Source organism: Lygodium microphyllum, chromosome 17, assembly GCF_053477565.2.
Source record: "Lygodium microphyllum isolate KBCC chromosome 17, Lygodium_microphyllum_v1.1.10, whole genome shotgun sequence".
NCBI lineage: Eukaryota > Viridiplantae > Streptophyta > Polypodiopsida > Schizaeales > Lygodiaceae > Lygodium > Lygodium microphyllum.
Window position 1 is genome coordinate 61,211,438 of NC_141151.1, and position 27,092 is coordinate 61,238,529.

General features: G+C 39.1%; 1 protein-coding gene across 2 annotated transcripts in view; it reads right to left on the reverse strand.

Annotated features, from left to right (window-relative positions):
• Positions 1–553: 553 nt before the first annotated feature.
• Positions 554–27,092, reverse strand: part of PEX10 (peroxin 10) — a 65,425-nt gene continuing 38,886 nt past the window's right edge. For both annotated transcript variants that reach the window (XM_087697480.1, XM_087697479.1), the window contains 8 exons: positions 23,652–23,746; positions 23,253–23,472; positions 23,068–23,137; positions 22,628–22,706; positions 1,823–1,956; positions 1,628–1,725; positions 1,467–1,549; positions 554–1,302 (listed from right to left, as the gene is read on the reverse strand). In XM_087697480.1, coding sequence (XP_087553606.1) covers positions 1,200–1,302; positions 1,467–1,549; positions 1,628–1,725; positions 1,823–1,956; positions 22,628–22,706; positions 23,068–23,137; positions 23,253–23,472; positions 23,652–23,746 — 882 coding nt within the window. In that variant the 3' untranslated portion in view covers positions 554–1,199. The remainder of the gene's footprint in view (positions 1,303–1,466; positions 1,550–1,627; positions 1,726–1,822; positions 1,957–22,627; positions 22,707–23,067; positions 23,138–23,252; positions 23,473–23,651; positions 23,747–27,092) is intronic.

The window sequence follows — 27,092 nt, forward strand, 5'->3', positions numbered from 1 at the left end:
GGTATCACCATCGCTATCAGCATCGATATTGACATCGGTATCATATTGACGCTGATAGCGACGGTTTGCGATGAAAATAACGACGCCAATAATGACGCGAGCAGAAAATTTACGACGCTAATAGCGACGGTAGTAGAGGAAAAAAAAATTTGTGCCAGGGCATATAGCACTGTGTACTTTATTAGAGCCATTTTGACCAGGTGTCACTAGTCAATGCTGATACTCTTTACTAGGTATCCTTGCTTTATTTCTCAAAGGGCAAAATAAAATGGCACAAATCTAAGTTAATTCTAGACATTAATTATTTAAACAGCAACTCTTTAAGCATTGCAATTAGCCATTTCTGTTTCCGTTTCCATGGCTATGAACAGCCATCCTGAACCTAGTATATCTAAAATTATTATCCTACCCAAAATTCGAGATGTAAAATACAATTTTGTGAAGGACAAAGATCAAACTTAGGATGAAAACCTTGAGACTTGATACTGTTAAGTCGACAAACCCACACAGAAATATGACACCTTAGGAACATATTCAATGGATAGACTCAAAGTTACACTCTAATAGTCCAATGAACATCACTTCCTCATTACATACACAGGCTTCACAATGAAAATATGCACTTGCGTTATTTATCATTTGTTCAAACCTGTTTGTTCTCTGAATCCGTGCCTTCTCAATGGAAGCATTAAATACACAGATTTCTATGGCAATCCGCAGCTTGAAATGGGTTGAAAGCTTTGAAGATGCCTATACACTACAACCACATGTCCCCAGGCTATTGCATATCCAACTGGGTTGGGTTACCATCATTCTTTCAAGCCTGTCCCATCTCAGAGTCTGGGCCTTGGTAAATAAATAATACAAGCATCAAAAATGCACAGGCTATATTACTATGACAATCCTCAGCTGGAATCAGCTTAAAGCTTTTGGAGTACTTAGCTTTCAAACAACATGCTGCCATACATCAGCATTGCTACCCTAAAACCACACGTTTCCAGCTGATAGCCACCTAAGTGTATGCTCTGCTATGCCTATCAAAATCTCAAGATTGCTGTGAGGGGCTTATCAGGCCAACCACAAGTCACCTACAACATCAGGGCCAGTTGCACAAGTGACTATAGTGGTACACCATATGACACACCAAGGCTTTGGGGCAGAAGATCATAACTTCACCTTGCAAATGAGTGCAAGAGATCTTAAAATTCTGCATGATAGATACAAACAAGATCTGAATGTGACATAGGTGATCGACATAGAGGACACTCCGTCTTCTCGTTACACCATTCTATGATACAATTCCTGCAACACAGACAACACACAACCACATCATGGTCCATAAGCAGAAGTATCCAGCTTGCAATATACACGGCAAAAAGTAGATAGATGGATGATTCTGAAGCCAAAGCTGATTAAATATGATAGAGTTGAAATCAGAAAAGGTGAGGTTTGAGTAAGAATTTTACCAGCAGAAGACATGGCCACAAGGAGTTGCTGTTGGATGCTGGCGCGGGCTCAGACACAGTGAGCATTTACTAATACCAACAGCCTGTAACAGCAATCATTATCATTAATTTGAATTTTTTTGGCTACCCATTACAACTCAAGCACAAAGAGCTGCTCGCACCACTGAATTGGAGCTATCTGAAGTTGCTGGCACATTCTTTTCTCCAGATCCCAATAACCGATTACCATCTTCATCCAAAACTAAGCCCGCTCTTTGACCTTGCATTTGACAGCAGAAACAAATAGACAAACCTGATTAGTAATTCATCTACTGTACCAGTGTGCCAGAAGGATTTTTTCATGTCTCTGATCTTACCACACATTGAAAATGTTTGATTCGTTGTCCTCTCTCTCATAGAATTTGCCAAAGCTGGAATTGCAGTGCGCCGTAACCAGTCCCCACCAACAATGCTAAGTTGGATCAACAAGAACATGCCTAGCATGTGGTATCTAATTAACATGTGCACAAAAAGGGAAGAGGTTGTTTTAGGAACATATTCATGTCCTGTCAAAGGCTTCATTCTAGCATAGACACATCTACTTGTCATATGAATGCTTGAGATTATTTACAAATTCTCAAGATTGCACGATCTGTGTCATATTAATCTCAATGTCCAATGTTAGATCTTTCAGTTAATGCAAAAACAATCCAGATTTATACGGTTATTCTCACAAATGGACAAAAAACATCCAGGTTTATACAGTTATTCTCATAAATGGAGGATATGCCAATGTCCAAAGTAAAATTCCCACAATTACGCAAAGGTACAGGTAAAGACAGTCATATATGTGAAGGATGGCTTAACTTTGATTCATTTGACCAAAACACACAAGCTTACCATAAATTTCACCCTTGAAGCTATGCTACAGAACTCTACCCTATAAGGACAATGGACAGGCAGCTAAAGGTAAGTGAATAGCAAACAGGCTGTCATACAGCACCACTTTTACTGGCTAAAGGTTTCATTGACATGCACAGATGATGTTGATTAAATACTGTAACTCAAGGAGAAGAGAGATTTACACAGCCAAAAAAGCCTATTTGAAGGGATGATTTCCAACTCCCTCATGTGCAACTCGGAACAAAATATAAGAGAGAACAAATGGCAGTCCCCTAAAAGTTCTGTGTACATGACCACTGTACTAGAATGTACAGCAAGTAGATCAAAATATGAGAAAACTGCCTAGCTAGGTCATTTGAATGTTGTCTTGCATCCTTACTTAGCCATTGCTCCATCTTGGTACAGCCCTCCCACACAAGACACACACACACACACTCAGGTTCTCACCATGCACACCTCACACTGCACTCACAAGCTGATGAGTTGGAGAGGAGGGGAAGTCTCTAAGAGAAATCTACTATGAGAGTAATGATAGATCTTGTGACCTCCCTGCATAAGGCCTTGGTAAGATCTGCCAACTGGCCCAACAGCATCTTGCCACTGGCCTGCCATCTTGAATTTCAAAACCCTACTGCACTCCCATAGTTGCCAATGGTTTCAGAGACAGGACATCACAGGAGGTAGGGTTTCAAAGGTTTGACATGAGTTTCACAGAAAATAAAAAAACAGGTTTCATTCAAAATGAAATTTATGCTATTTTATACACACAAGAATATGCTTCAAGTTCCATGGCAAAACACATATAAATAATTATTCATAATTTAATACAAAATATAGTGTACCATTCAATAGACCAACAATTTACAAGCAGCACGCTCCACCACCCATAATCCATGACCAATGATAGTCTTAAATGTTGAAGAAGAAATGCATCCATGTCAAATGGTAACAATTAATGAACATGCTTAAATGATAAGTCCTAAATGTCAAACGATAGCTCGAGTCCTACACAAGACTCCAGAGTCAAGCCTCATTAGGACCATATTGTCATCCACAAAGGCTGAAAAGAAGAGCAGACCATAGGGCTGAGAAGAGGCAAAAATAGCAAGGAAAAGCTTGGAAAACACTTGCACAACAGAAGAGTTAATGGCTGCAAATAAATGCTTTGTATGTGAATAGGAGAGACACATGGCAAGGGATTGTCCCAATAAGCAGCAAGCTGAAAATCAGGAAAATTAGAGAGAAAAGTTTCCAAGAGATACTTAGTAGGATTTACAAGGTATTCAACAATGGATGCCAAATAAATCAAAGAGGGTGACTTGGCAAACCACTCTCAGTTGTTCCAATTTTACCCTGAAGCCTTTCAGTTGGAGATGACTTTAGATTAGGGTCAATGAAGCTCAGCAAAGCTTAGAATGTCGAAAGCATTGCTTGATGCTTAAGGGGGAGGTAGCATTTCACTCCTTTAGTGATGGACAACTCTACTATATAGTGGATCTCCAGTGTATTCGGCATGCATCTAGGATACTGTTTGCTAACAGTATATTTGCCAAGAGATCACTATTCAAGTGTACTAGTCGTTGTAGTTGGTATGCATATGGGTATGGTTTTCACTGCAGCTCTAAAACTATACATTTGCATCAGTGATGATCGTTAGAGTATGGTCATTAGATTATGATCATCACATGCTGATTATCAGTTGCTGGTTTTCAGCATATGGTGATTAGCTTTCAATAGTCATCAGCTGGTTTTTATGGACAACATGTGAAGTAATGCCACTAATAGTACAACCATGGTTTATGCTTTACTTTGGTTGTTTCATCAAAACACTTTTGAGATAAAGGTAATGGATGCATCCAAAGTGGTTCTGATAGGACTAAAGAGTTTCTTTTTGGCCAGTTATGACTTGGTTAAAAAAGCCGAAGATTTCAGCATGAGTTGGGCAGTAGCATAGTAGAACAACGGCCGATGTTCTTTGACTATAATGCCTATGCTTTTAAGTTTTTCTAGTTTAGTATTAGTTTTCTTTTGTCACCTGGCAGTGCAATAAAGGAAAATTGCAAGGATTTCAAGGGGCATATGTCACTAGGACGTGTAACTTTAATGCTTAGCATTGGCATTACTAAGTTGTGCACATGTAAGATACACATGTGAATTGCAAGTCAGTTAAGTGACAATGGGACCTTAGTAACCCCAATGATCAATGGGTGGCATTTGCAAAAGTTGTATCAGTTATGCCTCACAAATATTAGGTGGTACCTAGACTCAAAACTTTGCGTAGAATGTTTAATTAGCCATTAGTGTTAGTGGTGACACTAGGAAATTGGCATTAATTAATCAATTCATGCCAATTCCAAGCTATAGAGTACTCCCGATCACTTGATGATAAATTGGCCTTGCCAATTTAAATTGTTGGTTAGCCATATTATTTTTCTATGCAATAAATAATTATTAACTTAAGTTTCAAAATTAATATTCTGATCTCCTTTAGCATGCTTTGCTTCAACTCATCCCATTCTTATTGTACATCAGCTTTAAAGGATGAAGACAGAAACTTCATGTTGAGCATCTCCTTAAACTCTTCCCAAGACTTGGGTTCATTTCCCTCTTAAATAACTTTGAGCCACCAATTTAAAGCAACATCCTTCATATGCATTTTAATCATCCTAATTTTTTATTTTTCTCTATAATATTCACCACCAAAAGCAGCATCAAATGGTCTAGTAAAAGACACAGCTTTTTGAGAATCACTCTTATTATAGAAAACATCAAACTTGACGCTCTTCTCTCTAGGCTTGAAGTCTCTTTTGGCATCATTTTCCTTTGCCCTTCTCTCTAGGCTTGAAGTCTCTTTTGGCATCATTTTCCTTGCCCTTCTCCATGGAGGGATTCTTGGGACAAGAGAAGGTAGCTTGTGTATGATGAGACTTTGAAGTCACCGCTTGGGTGGATCCTCAAATGATAGGTGATATGTTACCTTTCATAGACTTAGTTGCATCAATAACATTAATACCTTTCATGCTAAGATAGGCCTTTGCAACTGTAACACCGTCCATCTCAAGAGCCTTCTTGGTAAGGAAATCTTCAAAGACCTTTGCTTCAACCCATGCTTTAACCCTTCTTCCCATCAATGCTTGAATTTCAGGATCAGCTTCCAACTCCTTGTATCTTTGTATCTTCTCGTAATCAGATAAGCATACAAATACAGAGTGTCGGAAGCCTTCCGGTTGTTTACCAAAATTGTCCTCTTTACCTCTTGACATGGTGAGAAAGTTGGGCCCTAAGATCTTGTTACCCAAAAAAATTCTTACAAAGAAAAATTCAATGCTCTGATACCAATGTAAGCACAAGAAAAAACGTCAAAATAATAATACTTTGAGCTGAACCAACTCGATCAATTATCACCATGAAAATTAGAAGAGCGAGATAGAGAGAGAAAATAGTGAACACCATGTTGAGAGTAGAACCAACCCTTCCCCCTTTATAGGAATTTATGGAAACAAACCATGGGCATCGAGTGCCTAAACCATATACAAAAGGGATGATTTGCTGAAATTCTGAAAATTAGGGTTTTGAAACCTCAATTTTACAAACTCTAGACAGCAAGTTAGCTTTCTTTTTTAAATGATTAGATCAAACCAAGTAAAAAGTGCTTCTTGGATGAGAGATAGATAGGAGAGTACAAAGCATGTGGCTGAAATTTTAGTATGAAAACTTATTCAAAATGAAAAGAAAGACCTCCAATATATAGATGTGGAGCTTGGGTGCTCACAAGTGAGAAATATAGGCTACAAATGACAAGTTTTAATTGAAAACGACAAGTATATGGACACTTGTCTCTTCAAAATGACACATATCCTCTTCTATATAACACGTATCACTTTTCTAGAAAAAGAAGCTTCCAAACCTTCTACTCTAAAAATCCCTCAAATGGTCAACAATTTGAGATAGCTGCTGAAGACAAATTTGTTCCTTACAAAATTCCGAAGCCTTTGACGCGAACAAAATTTCCATTTGAGCAACTTCTAAATAACCTCCTAAATTTTAGAAGTCGATAATTTTAGCTTTTGGAAAGTTTCATTATATAGATTCACCGGTTCATGGTTTGTTTCTTTGATCATGAGCATCAAGTTTTACTTTTTGAAACCACTCATTATATGGGTTTCTAGTCAATGTGACTATCTAAGTGTAAAAGTCTTCGCCATCTAAGCTTCTAGTCAATTTAACTGTCCGACTAAACTTTTAATTTCTCTTGGGCATCTCGTCAATGACGACCCAAATATAATTATAGGGTGTTTTGACCATTGGCGACCCTTAAATAGAAAGATGAATATTTATTCATATTTAAAAACACGTAAATAATACAAATTGCCTTTCAAAGTACATGAGCATCAAATTAATTTGAAATCATTGAGCCAATATATCATGGTAACAATTGATATACAAAAGGCTCGTTACATCCCTCCCTTTTGAAATCTATCTTGTTTTTAAGACGTTCCTTAAAGTATTTCTAATATGACAACTTCTTCATAAGCTGTAAGTATTTCTGGATAATACTTAAAATACTCTTTTGGCATCCATTTAGAATCTAAATGAGAGTCGTTTTAAAATATCAAAAGAAATTTTATATTTCATGATAATATGAAAGACTATTTACTCTGGTTGAAATATCTCATCTTGTTTATCTACTTCAAGTGAATTATAGTCACATGGAATGGTCATTTTTGGATCTCCCATCCCCGTTTTTCATTCCTAGTTCATGTTTCAAGCCTACTGTATGTAATTGCATACTCACATGGAATGGCAATTCATAGCCCTCTCCATTCGCGTTTTTCGTTCATCATTAATCTTTTTAGTGACTTGAAATGGCCCATAGTTTTTTCTTACTACGAGTTTAGTGACTTGGAATGAAGACTTGTTAAAGCTTCTTAGATTAGCTTTGTCAAATTTCAGCCACACCTAATCTCCTTCTTGTAAAATCAATTGCCTTCAATGCTTATCCGCTCCTTTCTTTTGTTTTTCTTGAGATCTTTGGATAGCTTGTCCAACTTGGACAAAAACTATATCCATATCACCTACGAACTCATCGACATAAAATACATTCTCCTTTGTTTTGAGAATAGATAATAAGAGTGGTTTTCCATATATGATCTCAAATGGTGCTTTATCTGTAGAAGTATAAACTGTGTTGTTATACGCATATTCTACCAAAGGTAAATACTTTTTTCAATTGTTGATTGTCTTCATGGCAATAGCACTTCAACATATCCAATACTGTGAGATTGACTATCTCACTTTAACCATCTACTTGAGAATGATAGAAAGAAGAAAAGATAAGCTTTGTACCCAAACTTTCAAAAAGAGCTCGCCAAGAAAGACTAGTGGTTTGCAAATCTCTATAACCCATAATGAATTGTCATAGCCCATGATACTTCAAAGATTTGTTGAATAAATATTCTAGTCATACGATGAGACTTAATAGTTTTCTTGACTGGAATGAGTCTATTTGCTAAACTTGTCAATAATAGTCTATATATCATTATTGCCGTTTGCTAATTTTGACAAGCAAAAAGCCATAGCAAAGCTTTCCCAAGGTTAGCTCGGAATAATTAGTAATGTGGTTACAAAAGCCTTACAAGCTTCTCGCAATCAAACTTAATCTTTTGGCACACAATACATTCTTTGATAAATTCTTCAATGTCTCCTAGAAGACTTAGCCAAAAGAAATACATTTCAAGTGTCTTGGTTGTGGCCAAAATACCACGATGAGCCATGTAGAGAGCCACATGACATTCTTCCATTAGTTTAGGCTTGAAATCTTTAGTAGCACGTAACTTGTTCTCCATCAAAAGAAATCCATCTTTGATAATATAAGAGTTTACTCTTTTACCAAGTTGTAGACTCTCCCAGATGATTTTAAAATCTTCATCAGAAACATACATGTCTCTTATACGAGTGAAATTTGTATAATGAATCATAAATATTGCATGAATCTAAGGCCTTCTTGATAAGGCATCAACTACCTTGTTTTATTTCCCAAAAATATGTAGTATCTGAAAGTTAAATTGAGCTAAAGAATTGGCCCATTAAATACACTTCTTAAAAAATTTTTATTAGTTAAGAAAATGTCTGAGACTATCATGGTTTGTCTTGATGAGAAATTCTCCACCTAAAAGATAGTGTCTCCAATCTTTTAAAGCTTAAATGATGGTGATTAACTTATTTTCATAGATAGTAGCATTCTTTTCTGCATTTTGCAACCTTCTGCTTACATAAGTAACTACATGTCCTTTATGGTTTAACCCTACATCAATGCAGCCTCCTAAAGCATCACATTCCAGAAAGAAAGGTTTCGACAAATTAGATATAATCAAAACATGTCCTTTGCTGGTATAAAACTTTAGAGCTTCAAAAGCTTCCTTCTCTAGTTTGGTCCGTTGGAAATTCTTCTAAGGTTTACTGCAAGCAGCCCCTTTGCCACTGACGGGAGTTTGCGCGCGCAAGCACAGTTCTCAGATTTGGGCAAATTTGAACCTGGAAATTTGGGGCTTTTCCCAGATTTGATGCTGTTTATGCTTGACAGTGACATCTGTGTCAGAAATTGCAGACATTGTGCGCATTGACCTCAATTAATTTGGGGATTTTTTCAAATTTGTTGAAATTTTGCTCATCCGAGTAAAATTTCTTGGCATTGGACCAAGAAAAATTGGGGCTTTTCATGTATTGATGTAATTTTGCTCAACTGAGTCAGTTTGGCTGACATTTGCGCACATTTGGACCTGGAAATTTGGGATTTTGTGCAGAATTTGATAAATTTCTGCATTATTTGCCTGTGCAGTGGCTGGTTTATGTAAAAACAGCAGAGGATTATTGCTGGTTACGCAAGAACAGCAGTGTATTTGCTGATTTAGCTTGTGCTCTTGCAGTTCAGTGCATTTACACTTGTACTTGTGATAAAAATGGCTGCAACTTCTTCCAGTTCTAACATTAAAAGTTTGATGGAAATCAAGCGATTTGATGGTCAGGGCTTTGATCTTTGGAAAGATCGTATGCAGGGCATACTGTTCTTAAAGGATTGTGAGGATACTTTGCAAATGGATAAACCCGCACAAATGTCTGAGACGGATTGGGCCAAAGTCAATAAAAAGGCTATGCCTTATATAAAGATGGGTGTCACTGATGACATTTTGACAGACATTAAGGGTTTAGACACTGGTCATGCAATATGGGAGAAGTTGAAAACTACCTATGAGATCACCACACCTGTTAATCAGGTGCATTTAATGCGCAAGTTGGTGAATATGCGGCTAGATGAGTCCAAGCCTGCAGCTGAGCACTTGAGTGCATTTACTGGCATTTTAAATCAGCTCAAGGATGCAAGTTTGGATTTTGATGATAAGTTGAGGGCGATCTTTTTGATCATGACATTGCCTGACTCTTGGGAGACTTTGGTTGTTTCTCTCAGTAATAACCCCAATCTCATTTATGATGGTGTGAGGGGTTCGATCTTGAATGAAGAAATTAGACGTAAGTCTAGTGGAGAAGGCAACAACTCAGCTTATAATGTTAGAGGCAGGGCTGAAAAGAAAAATGCAAATGCTGGACAAAGAAGCAGGAGCAAGAGCAAAGAAAAAGAAAAGAGTGATGTTACATGCTATTAGTGTGGTCGGAAGGGCCACAAGAAGCCTGATTGCAGGTATTATAAGAAGGAACAAGAGAGAAAGAAGAATGCAGGAGACAAAAAGAAGAAAGAGAAAAAGACAGATGCATTTGAGGCAGGCAAAGATAAGGAGCTCTCGGATGCAGAGGAGGAGCTCTCGGATGCAGAGGCTGATGTATTATGTGCAGTGGATTATGATGCCCTTGTATGTCACATGCAAGATATGCAGATCACCAAGGCTAATGTGATTGATGCACTTTTGTCAGTTGATGATGGTGTCACTCAGACTTGGATTGTAGACTCTGGTGCCTCTTTCCATGTGACTCCATGCTTGGAGTGCTTTGCTACTTTTGATACAGGCTGTTATGGCAAGGTTTACCTTGGAAATAATCATACTTGCAGCATTGATGGAATTGGCACCATATACTTGTCTTTGGATAATGGGCAAGAACTTGTATTGAAAGATGTCAGATATGTGCCTGGCATCAAGAAGAGTTTACTATCTGTTGGACAGCTTGACTTGCATGGTTACACCACACTGTTTGGTGGTGGTTTGTGGAAATTAAAAAGGAGTTTCATGCTGATTGCTAAAGGAACCAAGAAGGGCACTTTGTATTGTCTGCACTGTAAAGCTTTGAATGGCAAGTTTCTTGCAGTTGCTGAAATTGGCCGTCATTTGGAGTTATGGCATAAGAGATTAGGCCATATGAGCCAGAAAGGACTTGATGTCCTTACCTCTTTGAAGAGGGTTGATGGAAAAGGCTCTAAACTTGATTTTTGTAATGACTGTCAGTTTGGAAAGCAAATGAAAAATTCCTTTTACTCTGGTGTCTCCCGTAAGTCAAATGTCTTGGACTTAGTGCATTCTGATGTATGTAGCATGCCTTTGAAATCGTTGGGTGGTGCTGCATACTTTGCCTCTTTTATTGATGATTGTTCCAGGAAGATTTGGGTTTATTTGTTGAAAAAGAAAAGTGAAGTGTTTGCTGTTTTTAAAACTTTTCATGCATCCGTGACCACTCAGACAGGTAGAAAGTTGAAATGCTTGAGAACTGATAATGGGGGTGAATTCACATCTAATGAATTTAAGTCCTTTTGTGACTTGCATGGGATCAAGAGGAAGCTTACAGCCCCTGACAGCCCTTCTTCAAATGGTGTGGCTGAAAGATACAATAGGACCCTATGTGAGAGAGTGCGGTGCATGCTGTCCACTGCTAATCTTCCTCGTGAATTTTGGGGAGAGGCACTTAAAACCGCGGTTCACATTTGCAACCACTCTCCAAACAGTTAAACAATGGCATCCCTAAGGAGGTTTGGTCTGGCAAACCGGCCTCATATGACCATTTACGAATATTTGGCTGTGATGCTTTTGTGCATGTTAGAGATAAGCTGAGGAATAAACTTGACCCGAAATCCACCAAAGGCATTTTCATGAGCTATGGTGATGAGGGTGAATTTGGCTATAGAGTGTGGCTACCTCAGTCCAAGAAAATTGTTCGCAGCCGTAATGTTGTGTTTAATGAGGGAAAGTTGCTGAAAAGTACTTTAGCCTCTGATGAAGACATGAAAAATGTCAAATTTCAGAATTCGCAGCCACCTATTACTTCAAATGATGAGCCTCATGGTACTGTACCACAGGCTGAAACTGATGATCAGCCGGTTATCTTTGAGCCAGATGATGATGGACAGCAAATAGAAGCACAGGGAGGTCATGGACAGCAAGATAGACCTGCTGATTATGAAAATGCAGGTGCTGGAAATGAAAATGAAGGTGTTGTACAGCATGAACAGCATGCTGAAAATGGCTTACAGCAGCCAATAAATGCTGAAAATAACATGCCTCCAGATATAGATCCGATTCCTGAGAATGTAGATCATTGGGTACGCAGGTCTACACACCTAAGAAGGCAGCCACATAGGTATGACCCCTCTTTGCATTATGTGATGCTTACTGATGAGGGTGAGCCTCTGACATATAAAGAGGCTAAGTCATGCAAATTCAGCAATAAGTGGGAGCTAGCTATGCAGGAAGAGATTAAATCTCTGTATGATAATGATACTTGGGATCTTGTGTCGTTGCCCAAAGGAAGAAAGCCTCTTCCAAACAAATGGGTTTACAAAGTAAAGACAGTTGATGGGAAACCCAAGTACAAGGCAAGATTGGTTGCCAAAGGATATGCACAGAAGGAAGGGATTGACTTCTAGGAGGTCTTCTCACCTGTCGTGAAGATGACCACACTACGTGTGCTTTTTGCTCTCACTGCTGTATTGGATTTAGAGCTGTACCAAGTGGATGTGAAAACAGCTTTTCTGCATGGTGACATTGATGAGGAGATCTACATGGATCTCCTCATCAAGTCAATCCTTATCTGAGGGTAGCTGCTCTTCAAGTCAATCCCGCTAAATACTTTGGATTTATCCAATCTATCCAAGATATCATCAATTCTTGGAATGGGAAACCTATTCCGAATTGTTATTTTGTTGAGAGCCTTATAGTCCATACACATGCGCCAAGATTCATCTTTCTCCCATACTAAGAGAACTAGAGAGCAAAAAGGTGAGAAATGTTGGGTGTAAAGTCCCCTTATGCTCTCCCGTGTGTATATTACGTTACACATGTGAACTCACCCTTGCAGGTGTAAGTGTATCGTACCCTAAGTATAAATACATTCTTTTATTCTTCGTGTGTACCACACTAGTAATAAGAACAAAAATCGCAGCAAAAGCAAGGAAAAACACCAAGATATAACTTGTTATCAATGTGGTTGCAAAAGGTATAAAAAGCCCGATTGCAGGTACTTTAAAAGGGAGCAAGAACGCAATAAGCAAGCTAATGCAAAAGGCAAAAAAGAATGCAAAGGATGGTAGCTCTACCCCTAAAGAGACAGAAAAAGTAAATGTGGTATCTAGTGTTATTAGGAGGAGATAGAAGAGGAAAAATATGTTGATTTGTTGGTTGCATTTTTAGATCCACATGCTATGATAGTGGAGGACATGTATATCACTAAAAAGGACGTGATAGATGCTCATGATTGTCAGTCACAATCATGCATTGTTGACAGCGGTGCTTCATTTAATGTAACTCCATCTTTGGAGTGTTTTTCTTCTTATGCAGAAGGTAATCTTGGAAAAGCCTACCTAGGCAACAATCATGCAGGTGATATTGAAGGAATGGTCACCATACACCTCACTCTTGAAAATGGTCAAGAATTGATCCTCCATAATGTTAAGTATGTACTTGGCATCAAGAAGAGCTTGCTTTCAGTTAGGCAGCTAGACAGCAAAGATTACTTCATTACTTTTGGTGGTGGAATGTGAAAGATACAGAAAGGGTCTATGCTAGTCACTAGAGGTGGCAAAAAGGGGACTATATTATCTCAACTGCAAGGCACTTCCTGGAAAGTTTGCTGCAGTTGCTAAAGTGCAATCACGCATGAAGTTATGGCACAAGTGTGTTGGACACATGAGCCAAAAGGTTTTGCAGAAACTTTTTTCACTTAGAAGAGTTTATGTGAAAAACTCAAAGCTTGACTTTTATGATGACTGTGTTCTGGGTAAACATGTAAAGAGTCCATACTCTCATGGAGCCTCTAGGAAGGCTTGTATCTTGGATTTAGTCCATTCTGATGTATGCACCATGCCAATAAAAACTCATAGTGGTTTTCATTATTTTGTATCTTTTATTGATGACCATTTTAGAAAGCTATGGGTTTACTCACTTAAGCAAAAAAGTGAGACATTGGATGCTTTTAAAAGGTTTTATGCATTTGTTAGTACTCAAAAGGGTTTAAAATTAAAATGCATAAGAACAGATAACAGGGGAAAGTATGTATCTAAAGAATTCAATAAATTTTATGATGCCAATGGGATTAAAAGAGAGTCGTCATCTAATGGTGTGGCTGAGCGAATGAATCGCACGTTATGTGAAAAGGCACAGTGCATGCTATCCACAACTAATCTCCCACAATTGTTTTGGGGAGAGACACTTAAAACCACGGTGCATATCTGTAACCGATCTCCACATCGTGCACTTGAAAGTGACATTCCTAAAGAGATTTGGTCTGGCAAACCTGCTTCATATGACCACTTAAAAGTCTTTGGCTACGAAAGCTATGTACATGTACCTGTTGATGGCAAAACCAAACTTGACATGAAATCTCATAAAGGCATCTTCATGGGTTATGGAGATGAAGGTGAAATGGACTATAGAGTTTGGATTCCAAGCATAAAAAAGATGCTATACAGCAAGGATGTGGTATTTAATGAGTCAAAGCTACTGAAAAATGTCACATCTAATGACTCAAACAAAAAGAAAGTGAAATTTCAACATGATCAGCCACTTGAACAGCCATTAGCCACTGAAAATTCAGCTCTATTTGATGTTGATTATGATAATCAGCGTATCATCATTGAGCCAGATGAAAATGGGCAGCAAAGGGATACTAAAAATCAACTAGGGCAACAAAATCAGCATACTGAAAATGAATTACAGCAGCCTGAAATTGTATTACAACAACCTGAACATGCAGTTCAGCAGCCAAATAATGAGGTCATTGACATTCCTTTGAATGTGGATCCATTACCTGATAACACAGATCATTGGGTAAGAAGGTCTACACATGTCAAAAGACCTATACAAAGGTTTGATCCCTCTTTGAACTGCATTTTTCTCACAAACAAAGATGAGCCTCTTACGTATAAAGAGGCCTTATCATATGAATTAAAGAAAAAGTGGAAGCTAGCTATGCAGGAAGAAATGAAGTCATTGTATCAGAATGATATCCCAAGGGATTTGATTTCATTACCCAAGAATAGGAAAGGCATTCCTAACAAATAGGTCTATAAAATCTAATGTGTGGATAGCAAACCCAAATAGAAAGCCAAACATGTGGCTAAAGGCTATACACAAAAAGAGGGCATTGATTTTCCGAAAGTTCTTTGTCCTACTGTCAAAATGACAACTCTTCAAGTATTATTTGCCATTGTAGCATCTATGGATCTTGAACTTGATCAGATGGATGTTAAAACTGCATTCCTGCATGGTGATCTAGAAGAAGAGCTATACATGAAACAACCCAAAGGTTTTGTTATACAAGGAAAGGAGCATTTGGTATGTAAGCTTAAGAGAAGCTTGTATGGTTTGAAACAAGCTCCTAGACAATGGTATAAAAAGTTTGATGCCTTCATGCTCTTACGTGGGTTTAAAACAAGTAATGCAAATCATTACTTATATATTAAGAAGACTGATGATAGAAGCCTTATTATACTTGTGCTTTATGTGGATGATATGCTTATTGTTGGTAACTATAAAAGCCAAATTAATGCATTGAAAAGACAGCTAAATTTAGATTTTTCCATGAAGAACTTGGGTGCGGCTGAACACATTTTGGACATGCGTGTGACAAGAGATAAAGAGCATCAGCTCTTATTTCTCTCACAAGAAAAGTACATCAGCAAAGTACTTGATCCTTTTTCTATGGCACATGCTAAGCCCCTTGGTGTTCCTTTACCACCATATCTTAAGCTTAGCAAAGCAAATTGCCCAAAAGATGATAAGGCAGCCAGCTCTATGATGAAGGGTGTTCCTTATGCTTCAACTTGTGGTTCACTTATATATACTATGGTTGCCACTAGACCTGACATTGCTCATGCGGTGGGAGTAGTAAGCAAGTTTATGCCAAATCTTGGTAAAGCACATTGGGAAGTAGTGAAATGCATCTTAGGGTACCTTAAGAGCACACAAAGAAAATGTATTTGCTATGGAAAGGCTACATTAGATCTGCATGGATATTGTGATGCAAACATGGCAAGTGACTTGGATACTCGCAAGTCTACTAGCAGATACATATTTCACTGCTGGGGCAGTTTCTTAGTGCTCTAGATTGCAAAAGATAGTAGCATTCTCTACCACTGAGGCTGAATATATTTCAGCTACTACTGAAGCTTCAAAAGAAGCTATTTGGCTTGGTTGTCTGATCAAGGATTTTGGGCTGCCCACCAAAACGCCTGTACTTGGATGTGATAGCCAAAGTGTTGTATGTCTGGCTAAAAATACCATGTTTTATGCACATACCAAATATATTGATGTTTGGTATCATTTTATCAGACAGATTTTGGATGATGGTCTAGTCACATTGACTAAGATCAAATCACAAGATAACCCTGCAGATGTTCTCACTAAAAGTCTTGCAAAGGCTCAACATGAGCATTGCATTAGACTTGTGGGAGTTGGTTAAAGGTTCACTTAGGACCTTTAAGTGAAAGGTTGTTGGGTGTAAAGGCCCCTTACGCTCTCCCGTGTGTATATTACTTTACACATGTGAACTCACATTTGCAGATGTAAGTGTACCATACCCTAAGTATTAACGCATTATTTTATTCTTTGTGTGTACCACACTAGTACACACCTATCTATCGACTCTCACTCTCACTCATTGTTCACTAAACTCTTGTTGTACCTAGATCGATGTGTATGCTCTCTTTACTCCCATCGTACTCATCAAGAAACTCGGTCTTATTAAACCCTTCTCCAAGAGCTCATTCACTTGCTTCATAATCTCCTCTTATTGTGTTGGACTCACACAATAGGGTGGTCTATTTGGAGGTGAGCTCCCAGGAATGAGATCAATGTAATGATCTTCTGGCCTCTCTAGTTGTAACTCGTCAAGTAAATTGTCAGCAAAACAATCTTCATACTCCTTTAAGAAACTAATTCATATCTGAGATAGACTCTTCGATTCTAAATTCTAGACTCTTTGTTAGAATCTTTGACAAAAATCAAGCATGAGGTAACAAACTCTTTCATTGCTTTACAAATTTATACATGGGATAAAATGATAATAGAGTTTTCTTCCACTCCCACATCAAAAGATACATTTTTACCCTTGAAAGGAAATCTAAACTTATTTTGATTTCAATCAATGGTTGGATCTATTCTTCTATGCCAAGGTATTTCTAATACAACATCATAATGACCAAGATCTCCCATGACAAAACTCTCGTGATCTACATAATCTCCTATCTCAATTCGCAATTTTCCCAAAATGGAAGTAACTTCAAACTCCATTCCTTGAAAAGTAGCACACGACATTTTCAGTGTTTCAAACCTCTGCTTTGGTAGATATAGAGCTTTAACAATCTGAGGATGGATATAATGATATGTGGCCCCTATATCAAAATGAATGAAAATAGACTGATTAACAATCTTACCCCAAGCCATAAAAAGCTTCCTTTTCTCTGACGGTGTTTCATCCTATTCCAAGGATTCCTTAGGCACAACATTTACTTGAAGTGTCTTTTGAGACTAGATTTCCTTCTTTGCCTTATTAGAGTATTGACCAACCATGTGTCATTTTTCTCCACAAAAGAGACATCATCTTTCTCTTGTATATTTTACCAACTACTAATATGTTAGCTTCTTTTTGGATGGCAAAGGTAGTTTACCTCCATTCTTATGCTTTGGTTCTTGTTTATCTGACTTCTTTTAGTCAAATATCTTGGTCTTCTTCCTTTGTGGTTCTTCTTTTAAGGCTTTACCAACCATCCATGGCATATGTAGTCCTTCAACTTCTAAGGCCGCATCTTGGGCTACTTCCAAAGTATTAGGCTTTGTCATCTTGACAGCTCACTGTACCGTTCGATGTAATCCATGGATAAACTTTCTTATCTCCATATTGAAAGGAACTTCATTAAGAGATGTAAATTTAAGAGAAACAACTGTAAACCTTTTGATATATGTTTCAACATTGTCTCCATGGCTTTGCTTCAACTCATCCCATTCTTGTTGCACATCAACTTCAAAGGATAAAGACAAAAACTTCTTGTTAAATATCTCCTTAAACTCTTTCCAAGACTTCGGCTTGTCTCCCTCTTGAATAACTTTGAGCCACCAATTTAAAGCAGCATCCTTCAAATGCATTTTAATTATCCTAATTTTTTATTTTTCTGTATAATCTTTACCACCAAAAGCAACACCAAATTGTTGACGTCACTTTCCAGTTGTCATTATCGAGCTGCATTTGTTGTTGTCAGACATATTTGGAGGCTATTTGTTGCATTCTGGGATCCACCAGAGGAGGACACTCTCTCCTCCTCGTACTCTCTATCTCGGTCCTTGAGACACCTGACTTTTAAGGGTTAGTATTTTACCTTTGCATGGTGTGTTTGCTGCATTGAGCATTGTACTTATATTGATTCATCCATTCATTCATTACCTTCTTCAATGTTCACTATCTTTAAATTAGCCTAAACCTATATGTGTTCTATATCAGTCTATACTTTGTTGTGCAATTGTATTTGTTGTCTATAGACAAGTATTCCTTACATGGTATTAGAGCTAGATACTCTCAAAGAAACCTAAGCTTTTGATTAGAGAGCTCACCATTAAAAACAAGGTTCACAAAGGGAATATAATTTCAAACACACCTTCACCACTTCAATCTCCACAGCCTTCTGTGTTGAGAAACAAGCGGAAGTGAGCCTCACAATTGTCCCACAAGGATCCAACTTGAATAGAGAGACCTCGGACTACCATGGAGTCTAAAGACCGTGAGAAAATACAAGCCAAGCACAACCCTATTCTTATGCATCATACTCAACAACAACTAAAAGGTTGATATGAGTTTTCCCCTTTAGATTTGATGTACCAATCTACTGATTATACAAAAAGATTGGAACCTCCACAAGGGATTGGCCATCTTATTAAAGACACCAACATGGAGTATAAGCCTATCTTTTTCTCTTCTCCATCTACTCATGTGCCATGTATGCGTACATTTGCTTCTCAATCTTTTCAAATGTTCTGTCTTTCGAGCATGAAATGAATGGCACTAAGGATGAAACTCTTCAAAGCCGTTATTGATTCACAAGTCCTAAAAAAGATAGATATTTGTTTGTAAACACAAGAAAAGGAAAGCAAAAAGTGTTGATTTCTTCTGTAAGTTTTCCATCTCCTACTTTGCCTTTAAGTTTTGCTTATTAAGGTCAATTTGAAGTAGCTAAAAAATCTCATTCTTCATTTCCATCTTCATCCACTTTTTAATTTTAAAGAACAAATTTAGAAAATCAATTTAATAAATCCACTCACACATCATCACCTCAATTACATTTCTTTTAGGATCTCCAATGAGAAGGCTCAACCTCTATTTTACACATTTTCGAGCTCTACACGTGGGATATTTTCCCAAGCTTTCCTAAGTGAGGATCAATTGATACCACAGTTTACCCAAATCATAGTACGGGGGAGTTTCCAAAACAGGAAAAATAGAAATGGAAAAAACAAGAGTTACGAAGTTTCGGCCAAATTTTGGAAACGAGAAAACAGCATTTTAGATTGTACAATAAAATAAATATGTTATTACATAGATATATAAATATATCAATCCTACAACAATATATATTTAAATTTTATACAAAACTTTTGAGTCTTCATGTCATATGATCAAAATCATGATTCATTATATGTGTCGTGATGAGTGAAGACTCAATAATTAAGATAGTTTAACATAGTTAAGACACAATTTTTAAAACTTTAAACAATAAAATATATTATAATTTATGACTCATGAACCATCTAAAGATTGATATCAAGAATGCTGGAACCAAGATACATAATAAGTAAAATCAATATGCATTAAGTGTGTGATGTGAATAATCAGTGAGCACTAAGTACGAGTAACTACTGAGTAATAACTATCAACATCAATGAACAATCATGATATCATCATGTGCATGTGACATGTATAATGCCATTGGTGACTGGTAACTAGCAATTGCAATGCTAAATTGACTCTTGACTCCTAAGGTATCATGAGTCTAATCTCTAGATTCCATGAGTCATGACTCATCCAGATTCTGAGGATCCATGTACTATCTCCTTATCCAACTCTCAGGGCCCTTATATTCCTTGATTAGATTGATGTGCCTCCAAAATAGATGTGCTACCACCATGATAAGATGATGCAAAATAGAAATTCACAAAGAAGTTAAGAAGTAAAAGAAGTTTGAAGAAAAAGGAGGAGGAGGAAAAAAAATAGAGGAGAAGGGTGGAAGAACAAAAAGAACCTAGAAAAAAAGAAGGAAGGAGAAGGAAATAAGAAGGAAAAAAAAGGAAGGAGAAGGAGAAGGAGAAGGAGGAGGAGAAGTCGAGAGAGCTAAAGGAGGTAATGTGCTTTAGCAAGAGGAGGAGACGATTGCACAAAAGACTGGAGTGAAGTTGCAAATGGGTTTGCCCGTCCGCCGCAGGGTGTAGAAACGGCGTTTCATCATTCCCGTTTTGGTCCGAAACGGCCATTCCTTTTCGAGGCCATCCCAAAACGCCATTTCGAGATACTATGACCCAAATCGCTTTATCTAGTGGACTGACTAGTATCCTGAGCTTGGCTTACCTCAAGATATCTGAGATCACCATGTGTTTCATTGAGTCATTTGAACGAATGATTGAGGCAAGGTGAATTGATAGTTTCAATTGAGGAAGTTCTCCACCTCAAGGACATTGCTTGATATGTTCCACTCAAAACTGAATTGGATTCTTGACCATAGGACTAAACAATCTCATCGGACCATTTATCTCGAGTATTTGGTTAAGTGGAAGAACCGCCTAGAGAGAGATTACTTGGGAATCGGTACGTTCATTGAAGAGTCATCTTTCCCACTTCTTTCTTAAGGATATTGCTAAGGACAGCAATCATTCATAAGGGGGAAAGTGTTACATCCTTGGACATCCGCATGGGCACTAATAGCATTGGTTACAATGGCATGAAGTAACTTAGTATGAATGTACTAAGGACACTTTAAGGTTAGGTTTGCCTAGTTCTATTTATAGGACTCAAGCCCTATTGTACACATCATTGTGTGATCACCACTCTTAGACTCTTGGCCCAAAGGACAACGCATCCACACACCGGGATGGTGTGCGCTAGTGGTATGGGACACTAACTCCTGAGATATGGTCACGACCCAAGTGTTGCTAACTCCCACACTCAGGGGTGAGCCCATGTGGCTCTATAGCTAGGAGGTGATTATGATGTCCAATCTCTATATATGTTTGTGGATATAGATTGTATCGTGTCTTGTATGCAGGTTGGGATCCTAGTGGATATTTCACAGCAGCATAGCAAGTTAGGGCAGCTTCAAATGCAGCAGTTCAGGATGTCATGACTCATGGAACAGCAAGGGCTTCTATGTGAGGCTGCGCAAGTCCAGATGCCAATAACCAATGATGTGGCAGCAATGTGCTGCCATCAATAAGAGCAGTCATGGTTAGGCCAGTTTCAGATTACTCAGGACGACCTGCGAGCACAAGAGCATGTAGCCAACGTGTCACACAACAGATGATTGAGAGAGTTGTCTACACAAGCAAAATTTGCTATGCATGTCTGCCCTGCCTAAATTCAAAAGCTAACTGAATCTGTCGGCAGGGATATTTGAACCAATGATATGATCAATGTATGGCAGTCACACCAATCATGATCAAGCTTGCACTAGTGCTGTGTATGGAAGGGTTCATGCTGTACCATACTACAGGTAAATACCTTACATTAGTACTATAAGGTACCAACTAAATGGATACTTCTTTTCTGGTACGATCTGCACTTAGGGATGAGTTAAGTGCTTTGTATACTAATATAATTCTCTCATGGGATTATGTTGTTTGAGATCAAAAAAATCCACTACCCTTTTTTGACAAAAATATGTATCTCTCTCCTTTTTTCAGTAGGAGAGTAACGTATTTTAATTGTACCGTACCTTTAGAGGTATTAAGGTACCATTATGTACAGTATTTAATCATACCATACCATATCTTACTTTTGGTGCCTGACAAGCATGATCACGATATAGCAATAACAGAGTGAATTTTAATTTTGATAGTCAGTCTGTCTGTGTGAAAGCAAACCATACCTTTTTAAAGAATGGTGTTTTGTCCATCCAGAGTGTGTACTGGGCCTTGGCCAATTCCTGCAAACTGAAGCAGGCCAGCAGCATGGAAGGGCTGGAGACATTTGCCGGGCAGCAAAGGAGGCCACCTAGCACACAGTAACACGATACATCTATATCCTGGAGTGGTTGTGAGTGTTGAAGATAGTCATAGCAGCAACAAGAATAGCAAAGAAGCTGAAGGGTGGCAGTAAGGGTAGGCAATGGAAGTTGGTGAAATAGGGATAATCAGATGATACAAGATGAAGAATGGCTTCTCTTGCTCCCTTTAAAAAGAGTTGGGTGGCAGTGTGCAATTTTGAATTCTGTTTTTTAGAGGCTGTATGAGATCCAAACAAATTAGCAAATAATCGAAGATTAATTTTACCCTAACTTTTTATAGTCTAACAGGTATGAGTGGAGGACTGAAAGAGCTGTGGTAAGAGACATGTAGGCAGCAGATATTTTCTATGACTTGAACGTTTTGGGACATCCCTGTTAGGGAAGTCATGCTTGAGCAAATATCCCTTCTTCCAAGTAAAATTTCTTCACACTGAGGAAAGGTTGTAAAGAACATCATGTTTCAGATATTTTTTGTGAAATTAGTATCCACCATTGATAAGCTGACAATTAGAAGACGAGCCATGTATCCATGAAAAGATGAGCCAAAGGCAAATGATTCAAGCAAGAGATTCAAATCACTCACCTAGGTTTTTTATAAAACAATTTGCCCATGTAAATGTATCGGACACCAGCAGCCCGTTTAGCTAGCTGATAATAAACACCTGCAGGAACCTTTCTTAAATGCCACATTTCAAATTGGTAGCAAAAGGTGGAGAAACTTATGAAAGGTGGGGAGGGGGTGTGTGTGTGTGTGTGTGTGTGTGTGTGTGTGTGTGTGAGAGAGAGAGAGAGAGAGAGAGAGAGAGAGAGAGAGAGTTATATTAATGTCTACAAAAGGCCAAATTGGCCTATGAGACCAAAATGTTAAACCTGAAAAGTCGGGGAATTTTCCCAAGTCCCAAGATAGCTGTCATCTAATGCTATGACTAACTAAATGGAAAATGAACAATAAATTATAAATAGCTGATGAGTACAAAAGAAGATGAGGGAGAGAGAGAGAGAAAGAGGGAGAGAGAGGCTTACCTTCAAAATAGAAGAGCATCAAATTTCCACGTACAGCTAAAAGGAATGCATCTCGCACATAAGGGAGCACCTGTAGATCTCACCAGTCTGATTCAGTAAGTGTCCTTTTAAGTTCATCTAAAAACATGTGAACTACTAAAATGTCAAATGCATGCTTGAACAACATAATAGCCAGATATGTATACCCTTGGCCAGCGTTGAAGTACCAACATCCATAATCTTTGCAATCTTTGTGAAACAGAATCTGGAGAGCTACTATTGACTACAATCTGCCTGTCAGGAAGTCTGGAGCTGAAATCTTGGATTTCATGTCTGCTGTCCAATACATCAATACTTTCACCATTTCCTTCAGTTCTTTCTTCATGTTCGGCAGAAAGAAAGACACCACGGCTAGCAGCCTTCGCACTGAAACCATGTTACATGTTGTAAGCATGTGTAATAGCATTATTTCTAGACTTGTATGCCATACATGCAAAGCCTCAAGCAAGGAAAGGTATAAACAGCTTTCAAAGCAAGACTTGCATATACTACAGGTTTAGGTGATTCTGTAGATTTGCAGCAACATTTAAGTCTCCAAAACTTGCCTCAAACGCTCAGCTAGGTAAGGCAAAACTGTTTGAAAGAAAACCAACAATGTGCGCCTAGCTGGGGCCAACGGAAGTCCAGATGAGCCTGCCACCTATAAACAAAAACCTCATAGCATTAATTAGATAGTCAGTAAATGAGCACCAATCATTATGCAAAGAGTGCTTACTTTCTCAAAAAACTTGAAACAGCACTAGTTTTGGAAAGAGACCATCTTATACAGGTCTATAGACAAGAGTTGCCACTTTAACAAAACCGCATGATTGATTATTCAGCGTTTCCACTTAAAATTGCCTAGCTGTAGACTGCACTTATTAGCCCCTCTCAGTTAAGCTGAACTGCCCAATACCCAAACTTTGCATGTGCAAATCAGATTTCGGGTTTTCAGCTCTCACTCATCTTTACACAAAGTTCAAACCCTGTCCTTCATGCCAACACTTAAGAGATTTACTACACATTGTATGATCATCCATCTATCCTCAATACCAAGATGTAGCAAAGTAGACAAAAGCTTGCACAAAACACAAGATGCACAAAAACAAAACCTTCTCGTCCAGTGAATGCATGCTGATTGAGTTCTAACAAACACATTACACAAGGCTTATCTTTATTTGCATAATCCCAAAACTAGGGCATTATATATGCCACGTTCAAATGGTAAATACATATTCACATTATCAAGGATAAGATTAGAAGCAAACCCAAAGTTTCCATTCCTAACCACCTGCATGCTTGGACAACATTCCCTGGATATCAACCTCTTCAAAAGTTCACCTGCTGCTCAAGCCAGAGAATGTCATGGGGACTTGTATTCTTAGTGCTCCACTTTGGCATAATTTAGTCGAGCACATGTGAGGTGCACGTGGAGTGCAAGTTAATTTGGGCATGGTGACAGTCCAAAACCAAGTTGTGTAGTGGGGGACATCGGCAAAAGTTGTCACAAGTTATATTGGACAGATACTTGTGGGTGCCCATTGACAGTCTTGGTCTTAGACATTAAATGGGCCTTTAAAAATGACTTGTGACATCCAAGAGAAATTAAACATTAACTTTCGAGTTTAAAGAGCTTAGCACATAAAATGTGGATGGGCACATTTGCAATTTGCTGCCTTTCTGATCAGCTGAGTGCAAATCAGCAAGCGTGTCATTATCTTACTCTAGTGGTGAGTGTTCAAGCAATGGTGATGCATCATAGTCTGAAGGAGCATTCAGTATTGGAAGAAATGCAATGCTCAGTCTTGGTATGGGCACACAACATGGACAGCATGTTGAGAATGTTGAATTTGATCAAGAGATGGGTCCTTCGAGGCTTCCAAATGTGGTTGATCAGCAAGAGGAAGATGAGTATGATGCCCAATTCAAAGCACAACTAAGCAAAGCTGTTGGATCTTTACACAACTTGCAGAGGATCCTCAATTACTGGAATTTTTGCATCCACAGAAGGACAGCAAGGGTAAAAATAAGAAATCTGTCAGAGTGCAACGGTGCAGAAGCGTAGGACTGAGAGAGAGAGAAGAGAGAGAAAGAGACAGTGGAAGATGAAGATCTGCTGTATAAAGTGTGCTGTATACAAAGATATGCAGATATATACACGGGCGCAGTGCGCTGACTGCGTGTCTCCACCTCGACGATGCAACCTGCTGTTCACCTCGAAGTCCGCTGCAGTCTGCACTGTCTCCTGTCTGAAATCTGCGAATAGAGACGGAATCTGCGCGTGCCACCAGTCTGTAATCTGCGAGCAGAAAATTGTGTGTAGACTGCAGAAATCTAGACTATAAATAGCCAAAAAACAGGCGCCAGAAATAGCAGGTCGGCTGCATTAAATGCAGCCGACTGTACTGCAGTCAGTCGGACTGCCACGTGGCAGTCCGACTGTACAGTCCGACTGGACTGTGCAGTCCGACCAGGGCGATGATCTCTAACACCCCCTCTCAGAGCCTGGGCGGGGCAGAAGCCTGAGGGATCTCGAATGTCTCCGAAGTAGAGCCTGGGGAAGTGCCTTCGTAAACAAATCTGCAAGATTGTTCTCGTCTTGCAGTACTCCACGGTGATGGTCTCATCCAGAAGCTTCTCTCTGATGAAGTGGTACTGGATCTCTATGTCCTTCGTCCGGGCATGAAAAACAGAATTTCGTGCCAAGGCAATGCAACTCTCATTGTCGCATTGCAGCAAAGTAGGACGAGTCTGGGGGCAGCCAAGCTCCTCCAACAATCTCCGAAGCCACACAGCCTCACATGTGGTGGAAGACGCGGCCCGATACTCCGCCTCAGTAGAGACGAAAGGGCTACCGTGGGCTACTTCTTGCTACTCCATGAGATAACACCTGCACCCAAGGTAAAACAGTAACCTGTAGTAGACCGCCTGTGGTCCACATCACCGGCCCAATCGGAGTCGCTCCAACCTGCAAGAACAAGATCTGAACCACCTGTGCCTGCGAGATAATGAATCCCTAAATCAGACGTCCCCCTCAAATACCGAAGTATCCTCTGAGCAGCCTGCCAATGCACCGTCTGAGGTTCACTCATAAACCCTGCCAAGAGCCCAACAGCAAAACAAAGATCAACACGAGTGTTGAGGAGCCAAATCAATGATCCAATCAACTGACGATAGCAGGAAGCATCCGCCATGGGAGAAGCTGAAATGGGAAGAGGCCTTCCAGTTCGGATCCATAGGAGTAGAAAGGGTCCAACAATCCTCCATCGCAAAAGAAACCAAGAGCTCCTGTACATATCTCTGCTGAGAGATAAAGATCCCCCTCTGAGACTGATAAATCTCATGGCCCAAAAAGAAATGGAGTAGACCCAAGTCCGTCATCTCGAACGTCCGATGAAAAGCTGCCTTCGTCTCTTGGACCTTCTGTGCATGATCACCTGTGACAATCAAATCATCAACATACAACACAAAAAGCAGACAACCATCCTTGGAAGTGTGTACATAAAGCTGCGGACTGGCCTTAGAACGCCGATATCCCAATTGTGACTGAAGGAACGAATCAATCTTCTCGTTCCATGCACGCAGAGCTTGCTTGAGGCCATACAAGGCCTTCTTCAACCTGTAGACTTTCCCATCTGAAGATCCAAAGCCAGGAGGCTGCTCGACATAGATCTCCTCCTTCAAATCACCATTGAGGAAGGCCGACTTCACATCCAACTGATAGACAGGCCATCTCCTATGGCCAGCCAAGGCAAGAACAGCTCGAATAGTCGCCATACGAGCAGTGGGGGCAAAAGTATCATGACAATCAATCCCTGGGCACTGTGCAAAACCTTTAGCAACAAGGCGAGCCTTATGCTTGTCCTAAGAACCATCGCTAAGGTACTTGGTCTTGAAGACCCATTTGACGCCAATCACCTTCTTATTCGGGGGGCGTGGCACGAGTGACCAAGTGCCATTCCTCTCAATAGCCTCCAACTCGGCTTCCATAGCTTTCTTCCATGGTG